The sequence below is a fragment of the Mirounga angustirostris genome, unplaced genomic scaffold (assembly GCF_029215605.1).
Source record: "Mirounga angustirostris isolate CCGP_5_RB_7025 unplaced genomic scaffold, mMirAng1.0.hap1 SCAF_6, whole genome shotgun sequence".
NCBI lineage: Eukaryota > Metazoa > Chordata > Mammalia > Carnivora > Phocidae > Mirounga > Mirounga angustirostris.
In genome coordinates this window covers 11,679,954-11,700,436 of record NW_026991714.1, presented here as the reverse complement: position 1 = coordinate 11,700,436, position 20,483 = coordinate 11,679,954, and the positions used below count along the sequence as shown (strand labels likewise).

Here is a 20,483-nt window from a genome sequence, read left to right as displayed (position 1 = left end):
TTTTAGGAAAGAGATTCATACAACGTGCAAAGCCTGCACAATTTGGCCTCATCCTGCCTGATAGCTTCATCTCCTACTGTTTCCCATGCTGCCCTGATCATCATACCAAACTATTTTCCTCCAAAACCATTTCAGGGCTTTTGGGGAAGTTCTATTTCTCTCTGAGGTCTTCCTCTCTTTTCTATTTTTTAAAGCTCCTATGCATTCTATAAAACCCAGTTTACATGTTGCCTCCCACCAAAATCCAGATTACAGGATGTCTCTGCAAGGCTTCAGATGCAGAGATGGATAAACACATCCTACATCTTTTGACATTGGGAGTCTACCCAAAGGTGGGCTGAGTCTCTGATGAGGCTTAAAGCTTTGAAAATACCTCGTAGGTTAGAAGCTGGTAGGGTAGGTTTGCGTTCTGTTTTGCTCCCCTTCAGCTTAGTACACAGCCAGACTCATGTAAGTAGGACAACCCTAAAAATATACCATAAAAATACTTTTATTTTTGAATTCTTGGAATTTTTTTTGAATAAGTATTGATTTTCATGGTTCAGAATGTGAAAGGTATAAATACATACATGTGAAGTTTCCGTCTCTCCCTTGTTTCCAGCCACTCAGTTTCTCTTCTTATCAGTAAATACTCATTTTTAAATATCCTCTGGATGAAGTTCACGTCCTTTTACACAGTGAAATTCTTTCTGCCACCTGGACTTGTTTATCTTTCCAGCCCTCTCCCCACACTTAGCCTTTGCCCTCTACTTTCCAGCCTATACTAAATTTAGCTCCTCAGAATGCCGTGTTCTCTGTGACCCTCTCTCGCTACCCTTTGATCAGTTTGCAGAATGTTTCTGGTCAGCCCGGCCTCGGCTTCTCTGTCGCAGGACCCGCTGTCCGGAGGCTCCAGGAGCCCCCATCCCTCCCCACCCCCGGTTCTCCTGATTGCCCCGTTGCTGATGTGTATCCTTAGCAGGCCGCTGGCTCCCGGAGATCTGAGGCTCCTTAGTCATTATCAGAGACTAAAGACCAAAGGCTAACACACAGCAGGGCTGGAATGAAAGTTGCTGTCTCTTGGACAACAGTCGGCCATTGTCCTTGTTCTCGAAACCTCCTGAGCTCTCAGCCTCGGGAAGTTCTGGGACTGGTGTTTGGCAATTGAGGCATCACCTCCCTGATGTCTGTCCCCAACCCCACCTCTAACAATCTGGACGTGTCTCCTCCTGGCAGCCTGAGGAGGTGCCCGGCTCACACACAAGTTACCCGGGGAGCAGGTTCTCCCTGTTCCGCCCTCCCTGGGCACTACTGGTCCGACTGGTGTTCACGCTTGTGGGTGTGAGGTGATATTTCTTACTATGAATGAGTAAAACAGCATGGATGTTTTCAGTATCAGTCTCCTGTGAATCTTAATAGTGGAGGTTAGTGTCCTTGAGTCCAGTCAACCCGCGGACACTGAAAAGCTAGACTTTTTTTTTTTTTTAAAGATTTTATTTATTTATTTATTTGAGAGAGAGAGTGAGAGAGAGAGAGAGCACAAGAGGGGGGCGCGGGAGAGGGAGAAGCAGACTCCCCGCCGAGCAGGGAGCCCGATGCAGGACTCGATCCAGGGACTCCAGGATCATGACCTGAGCCGAAGGCAGTCGCTTAACCAACTGAGCCACCCAGGCGCCCTGAAAAGCTAGACTTTCTACTTTAAAAGGCTAAAAGGCAGATTCTGAACCATGGTGAATTTGCCTTGATCAATCCTCTCAGCGGGGGCTTTATAGATGGACACCCCACTATGTCTAGCGTCTTCGTCACTCCCCCAGACTTGCCAGGGCAACGTGCAGCTTTCTCTCAAACTTCAGCCCCTACCTCACTGATTGCCAAATCATTCTGTAAATTGTGAAGTCCTATAAAATGCAAGGTATTATGAACATTACCATTATTATTATTATTATTACTCAGATTCTTACTGACACAAAATTCACATAGGGTAACTCTAGGGTGTCACAAAAGACCACTATGTATATATTTTGAACAAAAACCCAAAGGCCCTAAAAAGAGGCTACTTTTTTTTTTTTAAAGATTTTATTTATTTGACACAGAGAGAGAGTCCAAGTAAGGGGGAGGGGCAGAGAGAGAGGGAGAAGCAGGCTCCCCGCTGAGCAGGGAACCCGATGCAGGGTTCAATCCTAGGACCCCGGGATCATGACCTGAGCCAAACGCAGACGCTCAACCAACTAAACCACCCAGGTGCCCCAAGATTTTTTACTTTTAAATAAAAGAAATCTCAAGCCCAGTGTGGGGCTTGAACACACAATTCCAAGATCAAGAGTCACAGGAGCGCCTGGGTGGCTCAGTCAATTGAGTGTCAGACTCTTGGTTTAGGCTCAGGTGTGATCTCAGGGTCACCCCCTCATTTGCTCCATGTTCAGCGGGGAGTCTGCTGAAGGTTCTCTCTCAGTTCTCTCTCTCCTTCTGCCCTCCCCACTCAAGCTTTCTCTCTCTCTCTCTCAAAATGAATAAATAAGGGGCGCCTGGGTGGCTCAGTCAGTTAAGCGACTGCCTTTGGCTCAGGTCATGATTCCAGGGTCCTGGGGTCGAGCCCCACATCCGGCTCCCTGCTTAGTGGGAAGCCTGCTTCTCCCTCTCCCACTCCCCACTGCTTGTGTTCCCTCTCTCACTGTCTCTCTCTCTCTGTGTCAATTAAATAAATAAATAAAATCTTAAAAAAAAAATAAAAATGAATAAATAAAACTTAAAAGAAAACCTGAGTCACATGCTTCACCCACTGAGCCAGCTAGGCACCCTAAAAATCTCCTTTTAAACTCACTTTACATAGTTTATTATTCTTCTTTTATCTTTTTTATTTTTTTTTTGAACAAACACTTTTAAACAGGGCTTTGATTACTGTTTGGCCTTAAAGACTTTTGAATTGCATCCGTAAATTTAATGTTTTTCTTTTTAAGTACTTCAATTGTTTGACTAACAGAGCTTTCCAAGTATTTCCAGAGTTCTTATAATCTAATAAATGAAGTGTCTAAATATGGAAATTCTTAGGTTCTCAATATGTTTACAAACCGAGGCCATATTGTAGTTATAATATTTAGTCACCAAAAAAATCTAAATCAAGTAAGCAGTTATGTAACTTAAATTGGAATCTCAAGGTTAATCTTCTAGATATTCTTTTTTCCCAAGTTTTTATTTAAATTCCAGTTAGTTAACATACAGTGAGTATATGAAATATTAGTTTCAAGTGTAGAATTTAGTGATTCATCACTTCCATACAACACCTGGTGCTCATCACAAGTGCCCTTCTCGATGCCCATCACCTATTTCAGCCATTGCCCTACCCCCTCCCCAATCTTTTCCATATTCTAATATTCCCCACTATTCTCTAATATATTAAACTCTTTAAGTATTACAAATACTTGAGATACCAAATGTACAAAGATTATTCCTTTTTTTTTTTAAAGATTTTATTTATTTATTTGAGAGAGACAATGAGATAGAGAGAGAGAGCATGAGAGGGGGAGGGTCAGAGGGAGAAGCAGACTCCCCACCGAGCAGGGACCCCGATGCGGGACTCGATCCCGGGACTCCAGGATCATGACCTGAGCCGAAGGCAGTCGCTTAACCAACTGAGCCACCCAGGCGCCCCCAAAGATTATTCCTATGTTTAACACTAATATAATAACTTCTACTACTGCATTTTGTCTAGAGTAAATTCTAAGTCTTCCTGTTATTACACTGAGTAAGTATGAGTTTTGGAGCTCTTATTGCAGGTGAATGAGATTTTAAGTTGAACAAATATTTTGCTTGAGACGGGCTCTGGAGCTACGGACACCCCAGAAGATTGTTCTTATCCCCAGACTAGCAGGTGGAGCCCTTTTACCAGCTATTATGCCAATAAAGAACTTAAAGTGCATGTCCTGTTAATGGGGTAGCCTCTCCCCTATTCCACAGGGTTCAAGGTATGTAATGGCTGATTCTTACTACCGATGGTTTTGCAATTTCAGCCAGGTGGTCACTTGGCTGAGCTCAAGCAATCAGTGCACTGCTTCATTCCATTTTTTATTCTTTTAGGGGCACCTGGCTGGCTCAGTCAGTAGAGCATGTGACTCTTGATCTCGGGGTTATAAGTTTGAGCCCCACACTGGGTATAGAGAATACTTAAAAATAAATAAAATCTTAGGGGCACCTGGGTGGCTCAATCAGTTACGCGTCCGACTCTTGATCTTGGCTCAAGATCAATGTGTACAACAGAGCTCATCATCTTTCTCCCCAGATCGGCTTCTTCCCTTGAATTTTTTTTTTATCTCAGAGAATGACACGCCCTACCTGTCCCCCTCCAGGCCGGATTGCTGGGAGTCATGATGGACTCCTTCTCTCCCTCAATCTCAGTTTTCCGTCTGTTACCACCTCTTGCTAAGTGTCTCCCCACTATCTCTCCTGTCCACATCCCCATCTCATCCCCACTGGTTATTTCCCCTGATTTCGGCCCAAACTACAGTGTCTGCTTCTCATCGACCCACCTTTGGGGTTACCCCTTCTCGGAGTGGTCAGTGTCGCCTTCCAACACCCAAGTCTGACCATGTCTCCTGCTGTTTAGAATTCTGATGTGTCTCCACATGAAGTTGAGACAAGGAGCATCTTGATTTGGCTCCCGCCCAGCTGTCCTGCCTCAACTCCTTCCACCTGCTGCATTGGCAGGTACCTGCTCGTAAAGCTCAACAGCTGCTGGTCACCACATCCTCAGGTCCCTTCCATTTCTCCGAGCATTGTGTGTGCCCTCCTCTGGCCCAGCATCCCCTCTTCTGCACCCTCGCCCAACCCTCCACATGTTCCAGGCTCAGCTCAAAAGCTCCCTCCTCTGAGGACACCACTGTCCTGAGATACAGCCGCTCTTCCATCTCTATTTCCACTGCATCTTGTCCATGCCTCCGCTCCGATGTCATTCTCCCGATCTCCCTAAGCTCCTGGATGGCAGGGCAGCTTCTTCGAAACTTTAAATGCCCAGAGCCAGTCTAGGGCAAAGCCTGGTGAATGATCAATAAATGTGTTTTGAAGGAACAAATATTTTAATAAGGAACATTTTCCCTGTCTGGCAGCTCCCATCTAGGGAGGAGGATGGACTTACAGACAACCTCCATCTGACAGCTGGCTCGTGCGGAGGGAGGGCTCTGACCCTCTTCAAGAGTCTGGGGAGGAAAAGGAGTCAGGTGCACTCCTCATTCACAACACCATGCTAGGAAAAGAAATTGAAGTCTTGGCCGCTGAGCATGATGAGAATGTGTGGTTACTGAAGAGGCGAATTCCACTGGTCTGGGCTTTCAAGCAGGGGCTCTTTGGGGTAAGGGGGGTTTCAGGTGGGTTTTGACTTTCACTTTTCACAGGAGCTAGTGGAAGGGAGCTTGCCTCTCTGGCTCTTTCCTCCAGCCTCTTCCCACCCTGGATGGTGGCCCTCCAGAGGGTGACTGATTCCGATTTGGGAGGAGGCCCACTGGTTGCCTTCTTAAACGTTCCCAGAACAGTGCCCCAATTTAAGGAACGGTTTTTTTGGAAACAAACAAACTCAAACCTGAACTTGTCTAAGAAAATCCCCTGCTCACCCAAGAACCGGCGGGAATGGAGCTGGTAAAGATCAACAAAGCCGCACATTAGTTAAAGCAGTGAAAACAAATTTTATTCAGCAATTAGTGAATTAGGGGAAAGAGCTGAGCTCCAGTCCCATTTGTGCAGAGGTGACTGGGCCCGTTAAAGGGACAATGGCGTGCGGGTGGGGACCAAAAGCTTGGTCGGTAGGAACGTGGTCAGACCCGCTGCACCTGCTAGCTGGCACTGACTGAAGCTAGGATTCCGCCCTCCCGCAGAGAGGGGAGACAAGCCCTGTCCCTCTTCGAAGGAATGGCTCTCAGGTCCTTGAGAAAGACAATTCTGAGTTGCAGAAGATACATACACATCTCAAAGGGCCAGAGGAAGGATTTGTAATTGTGCGCCCTTCGGAGAGAGCATGCTCTAGGCGGAGGTCAGGGCTCCCTCCCCAGATGTTGGCCCGAGCAAGCCGTGCAGTGTCCAGCAGCAGCGAGCGCTCCCAGGCAGGTGTTTCACTGGAGGTGTGTGTGGGGTGGGGATGGGGGGGGGATAGGGGACGGGGCTGGGGTCATCCCGGGCACCTGGCCAGAAGCCACGCTGGCCTCGGCTCTTCTCTCAGCGCAGACGTTTCCACCGAGCGGCTTATGGGCCCCAGATGGGGCAAGTCTCCGAGGGCAAGTAGTTCCTAAACGTTGTAACGCCTCCCGTCCTGCCGCCCAGGAGCCGCTGCCCGGCTCGGCCCGGAGCGCGCGATCCGGCCGCCGAGGGGCCGCGTCAGGGACCGTGGCGGCGCAGGAGGAGGGCGCTGGCGCGGGGCCGACGACCGACCCGGAGAGAGCGGGCGGTTTGGGGCGGCGGGCCCGGGCCCTCTCCGCCCCACGTCCGGTTACGGCGCGGCCGTGGGCCCTCCGCGCTCGGGCCGCAGGGAGGGCGGGGGGCGGGGGGCGGGGGGCGGGACCCGCCGGGGGGCGGGGGGCGGGACCCGCCCCGAGCCGCCGCGCCTCCTCCAGCGCGCCGCCAGGCTTAAGCGCCCCGCGCCCCCCGCCGCCCGCGCCCGCGCCCCCGCCCCGCCGGAGCCGCCCCCGCCCGCCCGGCCATGGGCGCCGCCGGCTCGTGGGCTCCGGGCAGCCTCGGCCTCCCCGCGCCGTCCCGGCCCGCCTGGCTCGGGGCGGCCGCGCTGGGACTGGCCGCCGTGGCGCTGGGGACGGTGGCCTGGCGCCGCGCGCGCTCCAGGCGGCGCCGGCGGCTGCAGCAGGTGGGCACCGTGGCGCAGCTCTGGATCTACCCGGTCAAGTCGTGCAAGGGGGTGCCGGTGAGCGCGGCGGAGGGCACGGCCTTGGGGCTGCGCTGCGGCCACCTGCGGGACAGGTAGGGCCGGGCCGGGGCTGCGCGGGACCCGCCCGGGCCGGGGTGGGGCGGGGGCCGCTCGCGGGAAGGGGTCTAGAGGTTTGCCTCTTGCGTTTCCCGGCTTGTTGGTTGGACGCTGTGCCTTTGATCCTTTAGCTGGGGAGGTCGGTTCATGTCTGGTTCAGGTTTGGAAAGTTAGGTAGGGGTAGACCCTTGCCCCGCCCTAGATGAGAGGTTCCTCCTCTGTAGAAGGACGGGGTCTCACCTGGTTATCTTCAAGTCTCCTGCTAGTTCTAAACTTTCTGATTCTTAGTCTACGGCACAATAGTCGATTTAAAATGCTGTGAGCACACGTGGGCAGACAGCGGCAACGCCGAAAGCAAGTCTCGTTCAAGGACACTGGCTTTGGTCTTGCTGGAGTTTGCTCCTCCCACGTCTGTCTCCAGTCCTGGAGCAGGTGCCTAGGAGACCCGGGGTGGTGGGGGCGGGGGGGAGACTTGATCCACTTTCATAAGTAGTGAGCGGGGTGAAGTCTTGTGTTGGGAAGAGGGGATACCTGGGGCACTGCAAATGTAATATTTGCCATTAAGAGAATAGTGTGTCCCCTCTCCCCAGAAGCAGAGTGGTCCTTAATGAAGAACTCTGGGGAAAGTCTCTACCCACATAAGGCCCGGCATATGGAAATTCCATTCACCTCCCTCAGAAAAGAAAAGGTGTCCTGTCCTTTAACTCATCCCAAAGGTCAGGCTACAGATACATACTCACTGACACAGAATTATGCAGCTGGATATTGGAAGGCTCACTTGATGGTGAAGAATGCAACATTCTAGAAAGAGTGAACAAGGAAGAACAGAATCTCCTTCTTTGGTTCATTAGGGTTAAGATGCCTTCCTATCTGGCTGGGGTGGTTTTGTAGTGGTTCTCTGTATACAGAGGGAGGGGACGTTTGCCAGGTGGTCATTCAAAGAATCTTCTAGCAGAGACTGCTGCCTTGAGTTCACTCCAGGACACATGTATTCACTCTTCTCAGCTGTCTTCTTTAAAAAATGTGGACTCTCACAGCTTTGGAAAACTTCAACTTGTTTTAGAGAAACGTTGTGTATGCAGACCATGTAACTCTTGGGGATTTTCCATCCTCCTCCGCTCCAGATACCTAATCCTGGACGGATTTTTGTGTTTTGTTTTTGCTTTTAGTAATCTCTACCCCCAACGTGGGGCTAGAACTCAGGACCCTGACATCAAGGTCACATGCTCTACCACTTGAGCCAGCCAGGTGCCCCTAATCCCGGAGAGGTTTTTATTTATTTATTTATTTATCTATCTATCTATCTATCTATCTATCTATCTATATCTATCTATCTATCTATATATATCTATACTTTATTCAGATTTTCTTGGTTTTCCCCTGATGTCCTTCTTTTTCTATCCTAAGATCCCAACCAGGATACATTTATGATTATATTTGGATGTTGTGACTCCTTGGGCTTCTCTAGACTATAATAGTTTCTCAAGCTTTTATTGTTTTTTGATGATCTTGAGAGTGTTGAGGAATCCTGAGTGGACATTTTATAGAGTGTCCTTCAGTTTGGGTTTGTCTGATGTCTTCCTTATGGTTGACAGGCATTATGGATTTTTAGGAAGAAGAGCACAGAAGTAAAGTTCCATTCTTTTTATATCATATCAGGAATACACAACAACTAAAAAAAAAAACTTTTTTAAGTTTTTATTTAAATTCCAGTTAGTAACATACAGTGCAATATTAGTTTCAGGCATACAATATAGTGATTCAACACTTCCATACAACACCCGGTGCTCATCATGACAAGTGCCCTCCTTAATCCCCATCACGTATTTAACCCATCCCCCCACACCCTTCCCCTTGTGACTGTCAGGTCTCTGTAGTTGAGAGTCATTGTTTCTGAGAAACAAACTGAGGGTTCTAGAGGGGAGGGGGTGGGAGGATGGGTTAGCCTGGTGATGGGTATTAAAGAGGGCATGTACTGCATGGAGCACTGGGTGTTACACGCAAACAATGAATCATGGAACACTACATCAAAAAATAAATAGGAAAAAAATAAAATATTAGGATTTTTAGGGAAAAAAAGAATTTAGAAAACAGATACTATGTATATAGAAAATTAAGATGTCATTTCAAATTAGATGTCATTAAAAAAAAGGGGGGTATAGTGATATGTTACCCATTTCTTAAAATATCGAGTTAGATCTCTATTTCAAAACTTCAGATGGATTAAAAGCCTAAATGTAAAAATAAAGCTATAAAATTAAAAAAAAAAAAAGAGTCATTGTTTCTTGGGACGCCCGGGTGGCTCAGTCGGTTAGGTGTCTGCCTTCGGCTCAGGTCATGATCCCAGGGTCCTGGGATTGAGCCCTGCATCGGGGTCCCTGCTCTGTGGGGAGCCTGCTTCTCCCTCTCCCTCTGCCTGCCACTCCCCCTTCCTTTACTCTCTCTCTCTTGTCAAATGAATAAATAAATTCTTAAAAAAAAAGTCTTTCTTGATTTGTCTCTTTTTCCCTTTGCTCATTTGTTTTGTTTCTTAAATCCCACCTATGAGTGAAATCATGTGGAATTTGTCTTTCTCTGAATGACTTATTTCAGGAGAGAAGTGAGTGACCAGGAGGAACCGTAACATTTAATGAGCCACTGGAGAGATTTTTAAAACTTTTAATTTCCTGAGAGTCCTATCCCAGACCTGTGGAATCAGAATCACCCAGAGTGAAGCCACCCTGTGTGGTGTTAAAATCTCCCCAGGTGAATCTGCTGCTCTAATTAAAGGGTGGTATCTGGGGCCATTAACTAGAAGAGCATGTTTAGAGCTTATTCAAGTATGAAGGATTAGAAAAGCCTTCCTACTGCTGGGAAAACTTTAGGCACAGGGGTACTGGACACCCTCCAAAAACTGGGAGAAGCAAATTCTCATGGTGCACATCTAAAGAAAGTCACCTTGTGCTACTTCCTTCCCCACTTGAAGGACTGAAGTCATTTCTCAGAGAGATTTCCGGTTCTTATCTGTGTCTCTTCTGATCATCTGAATGACTATTTTCCCACGTCTCATTGTCACTACTTTGCTGTGATTATTGCTTTTGTGGAAAGAAAGGACTTGTCCTTTGCTTTTCTGCTTCCATGGGTATCTTAAAATAAATGGAACTGTATCCACTAACCCTTGTTTTGAACACTAAATGCTTGGGATGGGGTGGTGGGGCATGGAGATTGGGAGGAGGCAGGGCAAGGCAGTGGGATGAACACGGATTCAGTGCCTCATGTGCCTCGGACACTGAGCTGAATCCTGTCACATGCATGACCTTACACAAGCCTCAGCACCGTCCTGTGGGCTAGATGTTATCTCCACTCTGCAAGTAAAAAACAGCAGGATCAGAAAGGGTGAGTGTCTCACCCAAAGCAGTTATGTGCTGGAGGGTTGTGAACTCAGATATCTGTGGGTACAGCAGTCATGCACTTTTTATGAAGCCAGGGTGATTTAGAAGAGCGAGGATTGCACGGAGGATCAGGAGACCCGAGCACAGTCATCTAAACTTTCTGAGCCTCATTTTTTATCATTTACAAAAGAAAGGGCTTGGACCTGATGGTCTCAAAGACCCTATTTCATCTAGGTTTTATTTATTAAAGGATAATTGAAACTCGGAAGCAAGCTAGAAAGAACTCTGCTAAATGACTGCTATTCTCTCAACTTAATATTAATGAAACTACAAACAGCCTGGAATGCAGGAAAAGGCCCCTTGGATTTAATTCCATGTTGAACCATTCTTTGGAACCATTCTAAGAAGCTGGGCTCTTCCTCCATAAGGGCTCTGTCCTCAGATTTCTAGAACTATTTTGTTCAAAGCTCTTAATAAATTTGTGAATGTTTGGCTTGGGCACCCTGGACTTTGAGCTGGTTCAGAGTCTGCCTAGCAGAACACTGCATGGCCTGATTGGCCAGAAGGTGGGAGGGTTGGCTGCCCTCCTTGACCTTGTAAATCCTGCTCTCCTTAGTGGGTATCTATTTGACTCCATGGGTCCTAAATCTGCCCTAGCCCTTCCAAAGGCAGCCCTTGATGTTTTCTGCACAGACTGTGACCTCCTAGAGAAATGAGTTCTCTAAGTTTATCATCCTGAGCACATTACCCTCTGGCTGGCTGTGGCGGGGTCCCTGCTCCCCTCTCCCCTTTTCAGGCTCAGGCACTTCTGCTTCCCAGACCAATTTCTAAGTTTAAACATGAGGTTTTCCAGCTGTCCTGGGCTCTGCTCCCCCACCCCCATGATCACTCGGGGCACTGTTGTTCTTTTGGAGGATCTGAGCCCTGGCCTCTGTACTGATTCTCACACTGCACACTCCTGCTTTAGGAGTGAGAGAAGGTGTTAGTTTGGGGACAACTTGGTCGCGAAAAATCCACGCTCCAGACTTACTTTCTTTCAGATCTGGCAGAACAGAGATAATTATTCATTCACTGGGCATCATTTGTATGCAAGAGATGACATATGCCATGACCCCATTGGGCAGGGTAATGAGAGTGGTTGGGGTCTGTTATAGGCAGCAACTTTTTACCTTTTATTAGTGTCTCTGTCCTATCCCAGTGTTAGACCGCCTGCAAGCTGCCACTTGACTTTCCACTTCCAGCAGCAGCGAGCACACAACGTCCAGCTCCGCCCCCCGCCTCCGCCCTTCTCACCGTTAAGGCCCAGGGGTTAACCTCTACGCTATTAAACAGCAGACTGGAGCTCAGGGCGGGGCGCGTGAGCCCCAGCGAAGGGCTGAGGTGAAGGTGGATGGGGACAAGGAGACTCAGCCCAGAGAGGGACTCACGGTCAGAAATAACATGCAGATTTCTGTTGGGACATGTGTCTGGCTGGGTGCAGATCTCCGAGGGAGTCCCGTTGGGTGCTAGGGCATGTTGGAAGTTTAGGGTGTTGGCTTTGGGAGGATGAAGCAGAGCAGGGTCATCCGGAACTCTGTACCCAGGGATGAGGCTGAAAATAGGAACAGGGCCCAGCCCCGAGGGAATGGGGCGGTAACAAAGTTACAGGAATGCCCTAGGTCACAGAACCCCATAGGCGAGCAGGCCAGACAACCCTGGGAGCCAAAGGTGGCTTGTCAGAGAGATGGGGGCCTGCCACTGCCCAGCATCACCGGCTCTGGGGTGAGAAAAACCAAGACGATTCCCGAGACGCCTTTGTACTGTCATATCTCTGCCGCCATACCCTGACCCAACACACCTGCTGGTTAGCGGGCCCAGTTGCCAGCCAGAGTGCCGCTGGGTGGCAGGGACGGGACACCTCCCAGGGTCCGGTGAGGGCCAAGACGGAGCTGCCTGTCCTCTGGAATCAGACAGCCTCATCAGCTTAGGACAGGCGTTCCCACTTGGTTCCAGTCGTAGTTGGCAACGTCTCCCCTAGAGGAGGCGCCCCTCCTTCTGGAAGGGTCTGCGGTCCATCCCTTCCATCCGCTCCCGTTTGGGAAGCCCGGGCTTTCGGCAGCTTCTCATAAGCCAATGCCTGCAGCCTTTGTCATGCGCTGCTCTTGTGTCCCGTCTCAGATGGTGGCATCGAAACTTACTTTCTCCAGGGGGAACAGCGCTTTTTAAATATCTTTTCGTCGTCAAATCGTCAAAAGCTACGCTCCGCTGTAGATAAAAGCGTAACCGACCTACCCCGGCCAGGCTCTTTCCCCTTCCCGGGAAAGCTCAGCCCTTCTCCCCCGAGATATGATGCAGCGTGACCGCTGAGCCTGGAACAGCGGGCTCTCTAGAAGTAAGCGGAGTTCTGATCTAACTCACGGTGTGTGGGCATCTTCGTTTTCTGAGTCAGAACATGCGCACGAAGAGGGGAGGCTGTGTGGGGGTCTCCTGATGTCAGACCTGCGAGCCCCAGCAGGTTAGACGGAGTGGAGGCCTGTTCGCATCCTCCGGCCTCCTGAACATCACAAGACCCTGTCCAGGGTTCTGGTGCACTTGGGCCGGGAGTTCAGGCCCCATCCTGTTCCACAGCAAAAAGACCTGGAAGACGTTTTGCTATGAGTTTAACAGGGGCGGGGAAATTTCTGACCACAACAAAGCCCCAGACTAAGCATCAGGATTCCCTAAGCAGCAAGGGAAGGTCCTTTAAACCAGCCTCATTTTCTGCATTTTCAGAACTGGGGATTTTCATACATTGGCCAGATGTTTTCTCCGAGGGCTGTTTCTTCCAAAGAAGCTGCTTTTAGGGGCACCAACTTTTGGATCCAAGGAATTTGACCAGATCGGGGTAATTGTCTAGAAAAATATTGTTGGATCCCAAGTCTGGGCAGTGGAGAGGGTTTGATGAAATAGGAAGCTAGAGGGAAGCCTTTGAGAGGGTGGAAGAGGCTTTTCTGAGCATGTTCGTGTTTGTTCCTCGGCAGGTTTTGGCTGGTGATTAAGGAAGATGGACACATGGTCACCGCCCGGCAGGAGCCTCGCCTGGTGCTGGTGTCCATCACCTGTGAGGGAGACCGCCTGATCCTCAGGGCTCCGGGCATGGACCAGCTGGCTTTGCCAAGCAAGCTGCCTTTCTCAAACAAGCTCTGTGATTGCAGGTGCTCTGCTTGGGGCCCCTGGGGACCTGACGTGATTTTCCTGTAGGCTCCTCTCTGCACCTGTCTTGCTCCAGTGTGTATAGTAGGTGATGCATTTGGTAAAGGAAATATTTCAGAGAAGCCTGGCCAGGGCTGGGATCGATCCAGTGCTCGGGGGTGAGTGGGTGAGACAGAGTACTGTTTTAAGGGTCCCTGGGATTTGTTTTACTCAGGTATGGTAAGGCATGTGGAGGGGCAAATGACCGTGATGAAGAAAGACGGATGTTTTCCATATTCGCGGGTCCCTGGGAGTGGGAGGCTTGGCGTGTCATGCGGGACCACACAGAGGAGCACCAGGGGTGGGCTGGGGTAGGGTGCGGGGTTGGGGAGACGTGGAGTGGGGAGCGAAAGCCTTTTTTTTTTAAAGATTTTATTTGTTAGAGAGAGAGAGAGAACATGAGCAGTAGGGAGGGGCAGAGGGAAAGGGAGAAGCAGACTCCCTGCTGAGCCAAGCAGGGAGCCCGATGGAGGCTCAATCCCAGGACCCCAAGATGATGACCTGAGCCGAAGGCAAATGCTTAACTGACTGAACCACCCAGGTGCCCCTACAAGGGCCTTTATTGTGGTTTCCACAGGAAGTCCCAGGCAGGGCGGGGTAAACAGCTTCAGGGTTGGCTAGTTTGAGTAATTTCAGTGGGCTCTGGGGCGTAGAGGCTGTCTCTGGGTGCCTGGTACCTGGCCCTGGGCGATTAGGGCCGGGGACAGTGGCCTGGCAGGACAGAGCCCAGAGAGGAGGTGGTGGGGGGTGGGGGCTCTGGATTGGTGGTCATGCTGTCGAAAGGTGAGTGGTTTCCTACCTGTAGGAATTGATTAGCCCTGGGAGGGGCAGTTCCTTCCACATCAGCAAAGCATCAAGAATACAGGAAACGCAAAAGCATGATTAATACCTATAGAGAGAGGGGATGCCAAGGGCCAATCTTTAGAGTTTGTCTCTGTTTATTCAGGTTGGATGGACTTCTGCTCAGCATCGGCAGCCCCCGAGCCAGGCAGACAAGGCAGTTAGTGGAGACTACCAGCCATATCTCAGGGTTGGGTGAGAAGGCCCTAGAACTTTTCAAGGTGACTGCAGCCTCTCAGGTCTCTGGCCCAAGGCAGATGTAGGAGATTCCCACCCCTGGCCTGGATATGCCTCAGTCCTGGGCTTCCTTTCAGTCTGTAGGACCCCTGCAGGGCCGTCAAATTCCATGGCTCCCCGGGGGTCTTGTCCTGTGCTACAGGGAAGTCCTAGAGGCCTGGGCACCTATCTTCGGGTGCTCTGGATCCCTCTGTAACACCTGAGCATTTTCAGCGTGTGGAGATTGGAGTTGTCCACCGGTCCCAAGCCTCAGAGGAAGGCCACAGATTGCTCCCTGTGCCATGATTGTATGCTTTTTCAAGCAGAATGTCTGAGCTGAAAACCGTCATTCAAGGTTCTGAAATTTCAAAAGCCTGAAATAATAATTCATCAAATATAATATTTTAGCTAATTATCTCCCCAAGCTCATGAGGTGGATATCATTAATTCTACTTCACACGAAGAAAACAGGACTCGTATCATGTCACGCAAGGCAGAGCTGGGATTTGAACCCTCCTGCCTCCCAGTGTTCGCTCTTAATGCCTATGCACGGGGAGAGGAAAAGCTTTGCTGTATATAATATTTATTCTTTGAGAACTTTCCAGCAAAACTGGATTTTCGTTGTAAAAATCCATTCAAAGGGGCGCCTGGGGGGCTCAGTCGGTTAAGTGTGGGACTCTTGGTTGCAGCTTGGGTTGTGGTCTCAGGGTGGTGTTGGGCTCTGCGCTCAGCGGGAGTTTGCTTCTCTCCCTCTCCCCCTGCCCCCCTCTCTCTCTCAAAATAAATCAATAGCTCTTTAAAAAAAAAAATCCATTCAAGGCTTTATGTCTTAAGTATTTTAAATTTTAAACAAAATTTTACTTTTTATGCTTAGTAATTATCGAAATTTATAACTCATTTTGTTGTGACCCGTTGTACACAAATAAAAATTGTCATGATAACTCAGTCCTGAAAACATTTCTTCTCCTTTAGAGCCTTAAGAAACAGAAAATTTAATTGGTTAAAAAGTGATCGATAACCATAAAATTATGTAAGAGAAATAACGTGTACATCTGTATTCGAGAATAAAAAGAGGAATGATATAAAAATGTGGGCTATTAAAGTAGACCTTAACCAGATGTTTTATTTATTTTTATTTTTTTATTTTCTAAAGATTTTATTTATTTATTTGAGTGAGAGAGAGACCATGAGTAGGGGGAAGAGCAGAGGGAGAAGGAGAAGCAGACGCCCTGATGAGCGGGGAGCCTGATATGGGGCTTGATCCCAGGACCCTGAGATCGTGACCTGAGCTGAAGTCAGATGCTTAACCCACTGAGCCATCCAGGCACCTCTTAACCATATATTTTATTTTATTTTAATTTATTTAGTTTTTTAAAGATTTTGTTTATTTGAGAGAGTGAGTGAGAGAGAGAGCATGAGCATGGGGAGGAACAGAAGGAGAGGGAGAAGCAGACTCCCTGCTGGGCAGGGAGCCCGATGCGGGGCTCGATCCCAGGACCACGGGATCATGACCTGAGCCGAAGGCAGACGCTCAACGACTGAGCCACCCAGGCGCCCCTTAACCATATATTTTAAGAAATGAAGAGGAGCGGATGTCAAACCACCATGGCATTTAGATTCCATTGCATGCTTAAAAAAGTATAATTTTATATATTTGTATATTAACATACATAGTATGCTTTATAATTATATTTTAAATGTTGATATTTATAATTCAATGGAAATTATATCTTTTACAATAAGTTAAACTTATGATAAAAATAGTTTACATGTCAACTTGCCGTTCTGTGAGGGGTACATAGCTTTTAAACATTTTTTTTAGCGGTATTCCAGCAGAAAGACTGCTGTGTTATCTGACTGACTCTGTGCCCACCTTGTGGGTAACTACCATGTTACACTGTCCAGTTTCAATTGGAGACACAAGGTCAGGGGAGTTCAGTGGTTTGTATAAGGTCACAGTCCTTACAGAGAATGGTGGAGTTCCACTTTGAACCAGTTCTGCCAGACTCCAAGCTTAGGCTGCATCGACCACACCACAGTCCCTGTCCCCTTTGAAAAGTATCGTGAATCCTTGCTACTCTAAGTGTGGTCTGCAGACCAGCAGTTTAGGCATCCTGAAGCTTGTCAGGCAGGCAGAATCTCAGGCTCCAACCAGACCTTCTGAAGCAGAGTCTGCATTCGCAGGCATGTTAGGGTTTGAGAGGCTCTTCCCTGGAACGTTCTACTGCCTCCCCTTCTGTTTCTGTCCAGCTTTGGCCCTTGGCCCGAAGACCACTTCCTGGCGCTCTGGGATAGTCAGGTCCCAGCGGTCTAGTTGTCCCATCTTTGTCCCGTCTCTCAGCGTGTTGAGGCAGGGCAGTAACTTGGCGCTCTCTTGTGACCCTTCCAGGCTCTTTGGTATGGACATCAAGGGCAGGGACTGTGGCGACCAGGCAGCTCAGTGGTTCACCAGCTTCTTGAAAACAGACGCTTTCAAGCTGGTTCAGTTTGAGAAGCACATGAAGGGAAGACCATCGAGGGAAATTTTCTCTACTTCAGTACCGAATTACCAGGTGCGCTTCCAGAGAGCTGCCCTTCGCTTCTGCCAATCACCCCTCTGTGTCCAGCTTCCTTCTTGACCCACAAAGGGGGTCCCCAGTTAGGAGAGTGTAGGAACAGCCCAGGTGAGGGGTCTGAGGGCGCATCCTGGGCAGGTGTCGGGGCTGAGAGGGAAGTGGCTCCCTCTTGTATAAGGTCACAGTCCTTATAGAGAATGGTGGAGTTCCACTTTGAACCAGTTCTGCCAGACTCCAAGCTTAGGCTGCATCGACCACACCACAGTCCCTGTCCCCTTTGAAAAGTATCGTGAATCCTTGCTACTCTAAGTGTGCTACACCTCCTTGAACCACAAGCTGTTTGAATGCAGGGATTTTCACACTGCTGTTTGCCCACCTAGAACGGTGCCTGGTACAGAGTAGTTGCTTCATACATAGAGTGAATGGGTGCCATGTGGGGAAATGGGGACCAGAGCATAGCTGATCAGCCGCAGGTCCTTCCCCTGTGTGATGATGATGTTGTGGGAAGGGGGTCAGGGCTGGGCGCTGGCGTGAGGACCAGGGAGAGTCCTGGAAGGTGATGTTGGCCCTCAGCCCTTGCCGCTGTCTTTTCCGAGTGGCGGGGGAGCCCCTGCGAGGCCCAGCGGCGGGAACTGGTCCGGCCCTGACTCGGCCGGATGCAAGACCACCGTGTCCCCTCCCCTGCCCGAACACCACTGGCCCTCCCTACACAACCCCTCTGGCCTTCGCTTCGCTTTCAGCTGGGCTAGGGCATTTCACGGGGCAGGGAGGCCTGAGGGTGCCATGTCCCTGGCGCAGGTGGCCTACCCAGACTGCTGCCCGATCATGATCCTCTCGGAAGCCTCCCTGGCGGATCTGAATACCAGGCTGGAGAAGAAAGTGAAAATGGACCAGTTCAGACCCAATATCGTGGTGACAGGCTGCGATGCTTTCGAGGAGGTAAGAGGCTTACCGCTTTTGTGCATGAAGCTCAGATGTGCTGTTCAAGACGCCCACAGGATGGTTGTCCCTTTACCCAGCCCCAGCTCAGACCCTCCACGGTCAGCTGTGAGGGAGACTGTCCTCCCCCAAGAGTCACCTGAACCTGGGAGAGCCGGCCACTTACTGCTGCCCCTGTCACCCTGGCCTCAGGAGGGCGCCGCTCACCCGTTCATGTGTGGGCCCCAAAGCAAGCAGTCAGAACTCCAAACTAGATCGAGTCAGGAACTAGGTGAGAATGTATCCTTATGGCTCAGAGGTAACTAAAGGGAAATGAAGATGAAGAGAACAGCCAGGAGTGCTCAAGCATTTGAGACTCCTGGAAGGCCCAGATGCTAAAGTGGAGGCCAAGAGGATACAGGAGATCTGCCTGTGAACGGGGCCCTGGAGAGGGTCCACGCTGTGGCCGAGTTCAGTCCTGGAGGACCCACATGCTCTCCTGTGTGGCTGATGGCAGGAATTTCTACCCTCTCCAGCCACAGCCCCTCGTAGCCCTAACAGGACACCCACATCAAAACCCAGTTGTCCTGCGATCTGTACAGAAATACGTAACTGTGTGTTGCTTTGTGCTAAGAAACATCGAGAGTCCTGTTAAACATTGGGGGTGGGCTAAACTTTATGAGCCTGGAAGTGACCAAGGCAAATCCATTCACTGTGTGTTTACTGGGCACCAGACACAGAACTAATGTATTACTTCATACAGATTAATTCTATTTGATCCCGATGACAACCCTATGAAGTCTGTATTACTGTCTCCTTTTGATAAGGAAATTGAAGCTGGGGGGCCTTACGCACTTGTTGGACATGTGATTGGCAGTTCTGGGATTAGAACCTCAGACTTGCACCTCTGGCTCCTGAGGGAGTGAGGGCATGCTTCCAATTTAGAAATCCCAAGTAGCTAACTCTGAGGGGAGAGGCTCTCCATTCTTTGCTCCCTTGGGTGGCCACCTTTCCTTTGGCATGAGTAAAATGTGCCCTTATTTGCTGATAAGTGCCATCCTTTAGAATAAACCTTTGCGGGGGCACCTGGGTGGCTCAGTCAGTTAAGCATCAGACTCTTGGTTTCAGCTCAGGTCGTGGCCTTGGGGTCGTGGAATTGAGCCCAGAGTGCCGGTGTCTATGGAGGAGGCCGCACAGGAAGGGGCCCCGACGTTCTCGGGCAGTCAGCACCTTGAGGGAAGAGACTTGATTTTTCTCCCCAGGAATAAATCCCAGGTTTGGTGGGACTCAAAGTTAATACAGTGTCGGGGGGCCTCCTTCAGAAAAGACAATAACACAGCTGCAGGGCCTAGAAGGGGTCAGGTGCCAGAGAGGGGACTAGCCTGCCCGTCCCCCCGCCCCCCCCACCCCTGTGGTCTACTGGTGTGCATAAGCGTGGAATCCTTAGACGCTTGCTAAACACAAATAAAATCAGTGCTCGATGTTGTTGATGCAAGTGACTGAGATTTGGATTAGAAATTAGTCCATAAAGCAAAAACACCTTCACAGGAATCCTGTAATTCCTCCACTATTTTCTGAGAAATTTTCTTTTAGGGAATACATTTTTTCTTGATTTGTCTCCACTGAAGGTCCTAATTTTAGTAAGATTTTGAGCCAAGAGGAATAAGAAGAAAAGCTACTCCTTAGCCAGATTCCTGTCGAAAGAATTTTTGCTTTCCTGGAATTTGCCAACTAAGAGTTTTTGCTCTCCTGTAACTTGTCAAAGTAAACCTAAGGCTAATGTGAGCCTAATCATGTTCTCTTAGGCAATTGGAGTGGGTGGAGTCTTTTTTTGTTTTGTTTTGTTTTTTAATTAAAAAAATGTTCAGTCACCTTGAGCTCTCTGTTTTAATTCCTGCATCATGATGGGCTTACTGAAATAGTAACGTGAGTAAGGCAGAATACTCTTATTTTTCCTCTGGTTGTATACATTTAAAAAATGTATGTATAAGTCCTCTTAAGTATGTATGTATGTATAAGTCCTATAAAATGTATGTATAAGTCCTATAAAAAATGTATAAGTCCTCTGGTTGTATACATTTAAAAAAAAATCCTTCGTGTAAAATGATGCTCATGTTGCCGATTTATCTTCCTTGATATTAGGAAGGCCAATAGTTAGGGGCCTGATGCATTAACCTGTCTACCCAGGCACTGTTGTACAACTATAACCTTTTCAATTAGTGGGACTCTATTAAATATTGATGTAAAATGCTAATGTACGTAAATATTTAATAGACCAACTAATAATAAAAAAATAGCGAATCTAAGCATGGTGCAAAGAGTCCGGCCATTTTTTTTATTGCAAAAATATAGAGCAATAGTAGAATGCATTGTGCAACATTTGCTCTTCATGACCCAGTACTTGGTACTTTTTCCATGTAACTCAGAATGTTAAGCAAG

The 20,483-nt window shown here is 48.9% G+C and overlaps 1 protein-coding gene across 1 annotated transcript in view; it reads left to right on the top strand.

The window, feature by feature from the left end:
• The first annotated feature begins 6,546 nt into the window (after positions 1-6,546).
• Positions 6,547-20,483, top strand: part of MTARC2 (mitochondrial amidoxime reducing component 2) — a 32,234-nt gene continuing 18,297 nt past the window's right edge. The window contains exons 1-4 of the mRNA XM_045876857.3: positions 6,547-6,930; positions 13,305-13,478; positions 16,961-17,123; positions 17,925-18,065. Coding sequence (XP_045732813.2) covers positions 6,659-6,930; positions 13,305-13,478; positions 16,961-17,123; positions 17,925-18,065 — 750 coding nt within the window. The 5' untranslated portion in view covers positions 6,547-6,658. The remainder of the gene's footprint in view (positions 6,931-13,304; positions 13,479-16,960; positions 17,124-17,924; positions 18,066-20,483) is intronic.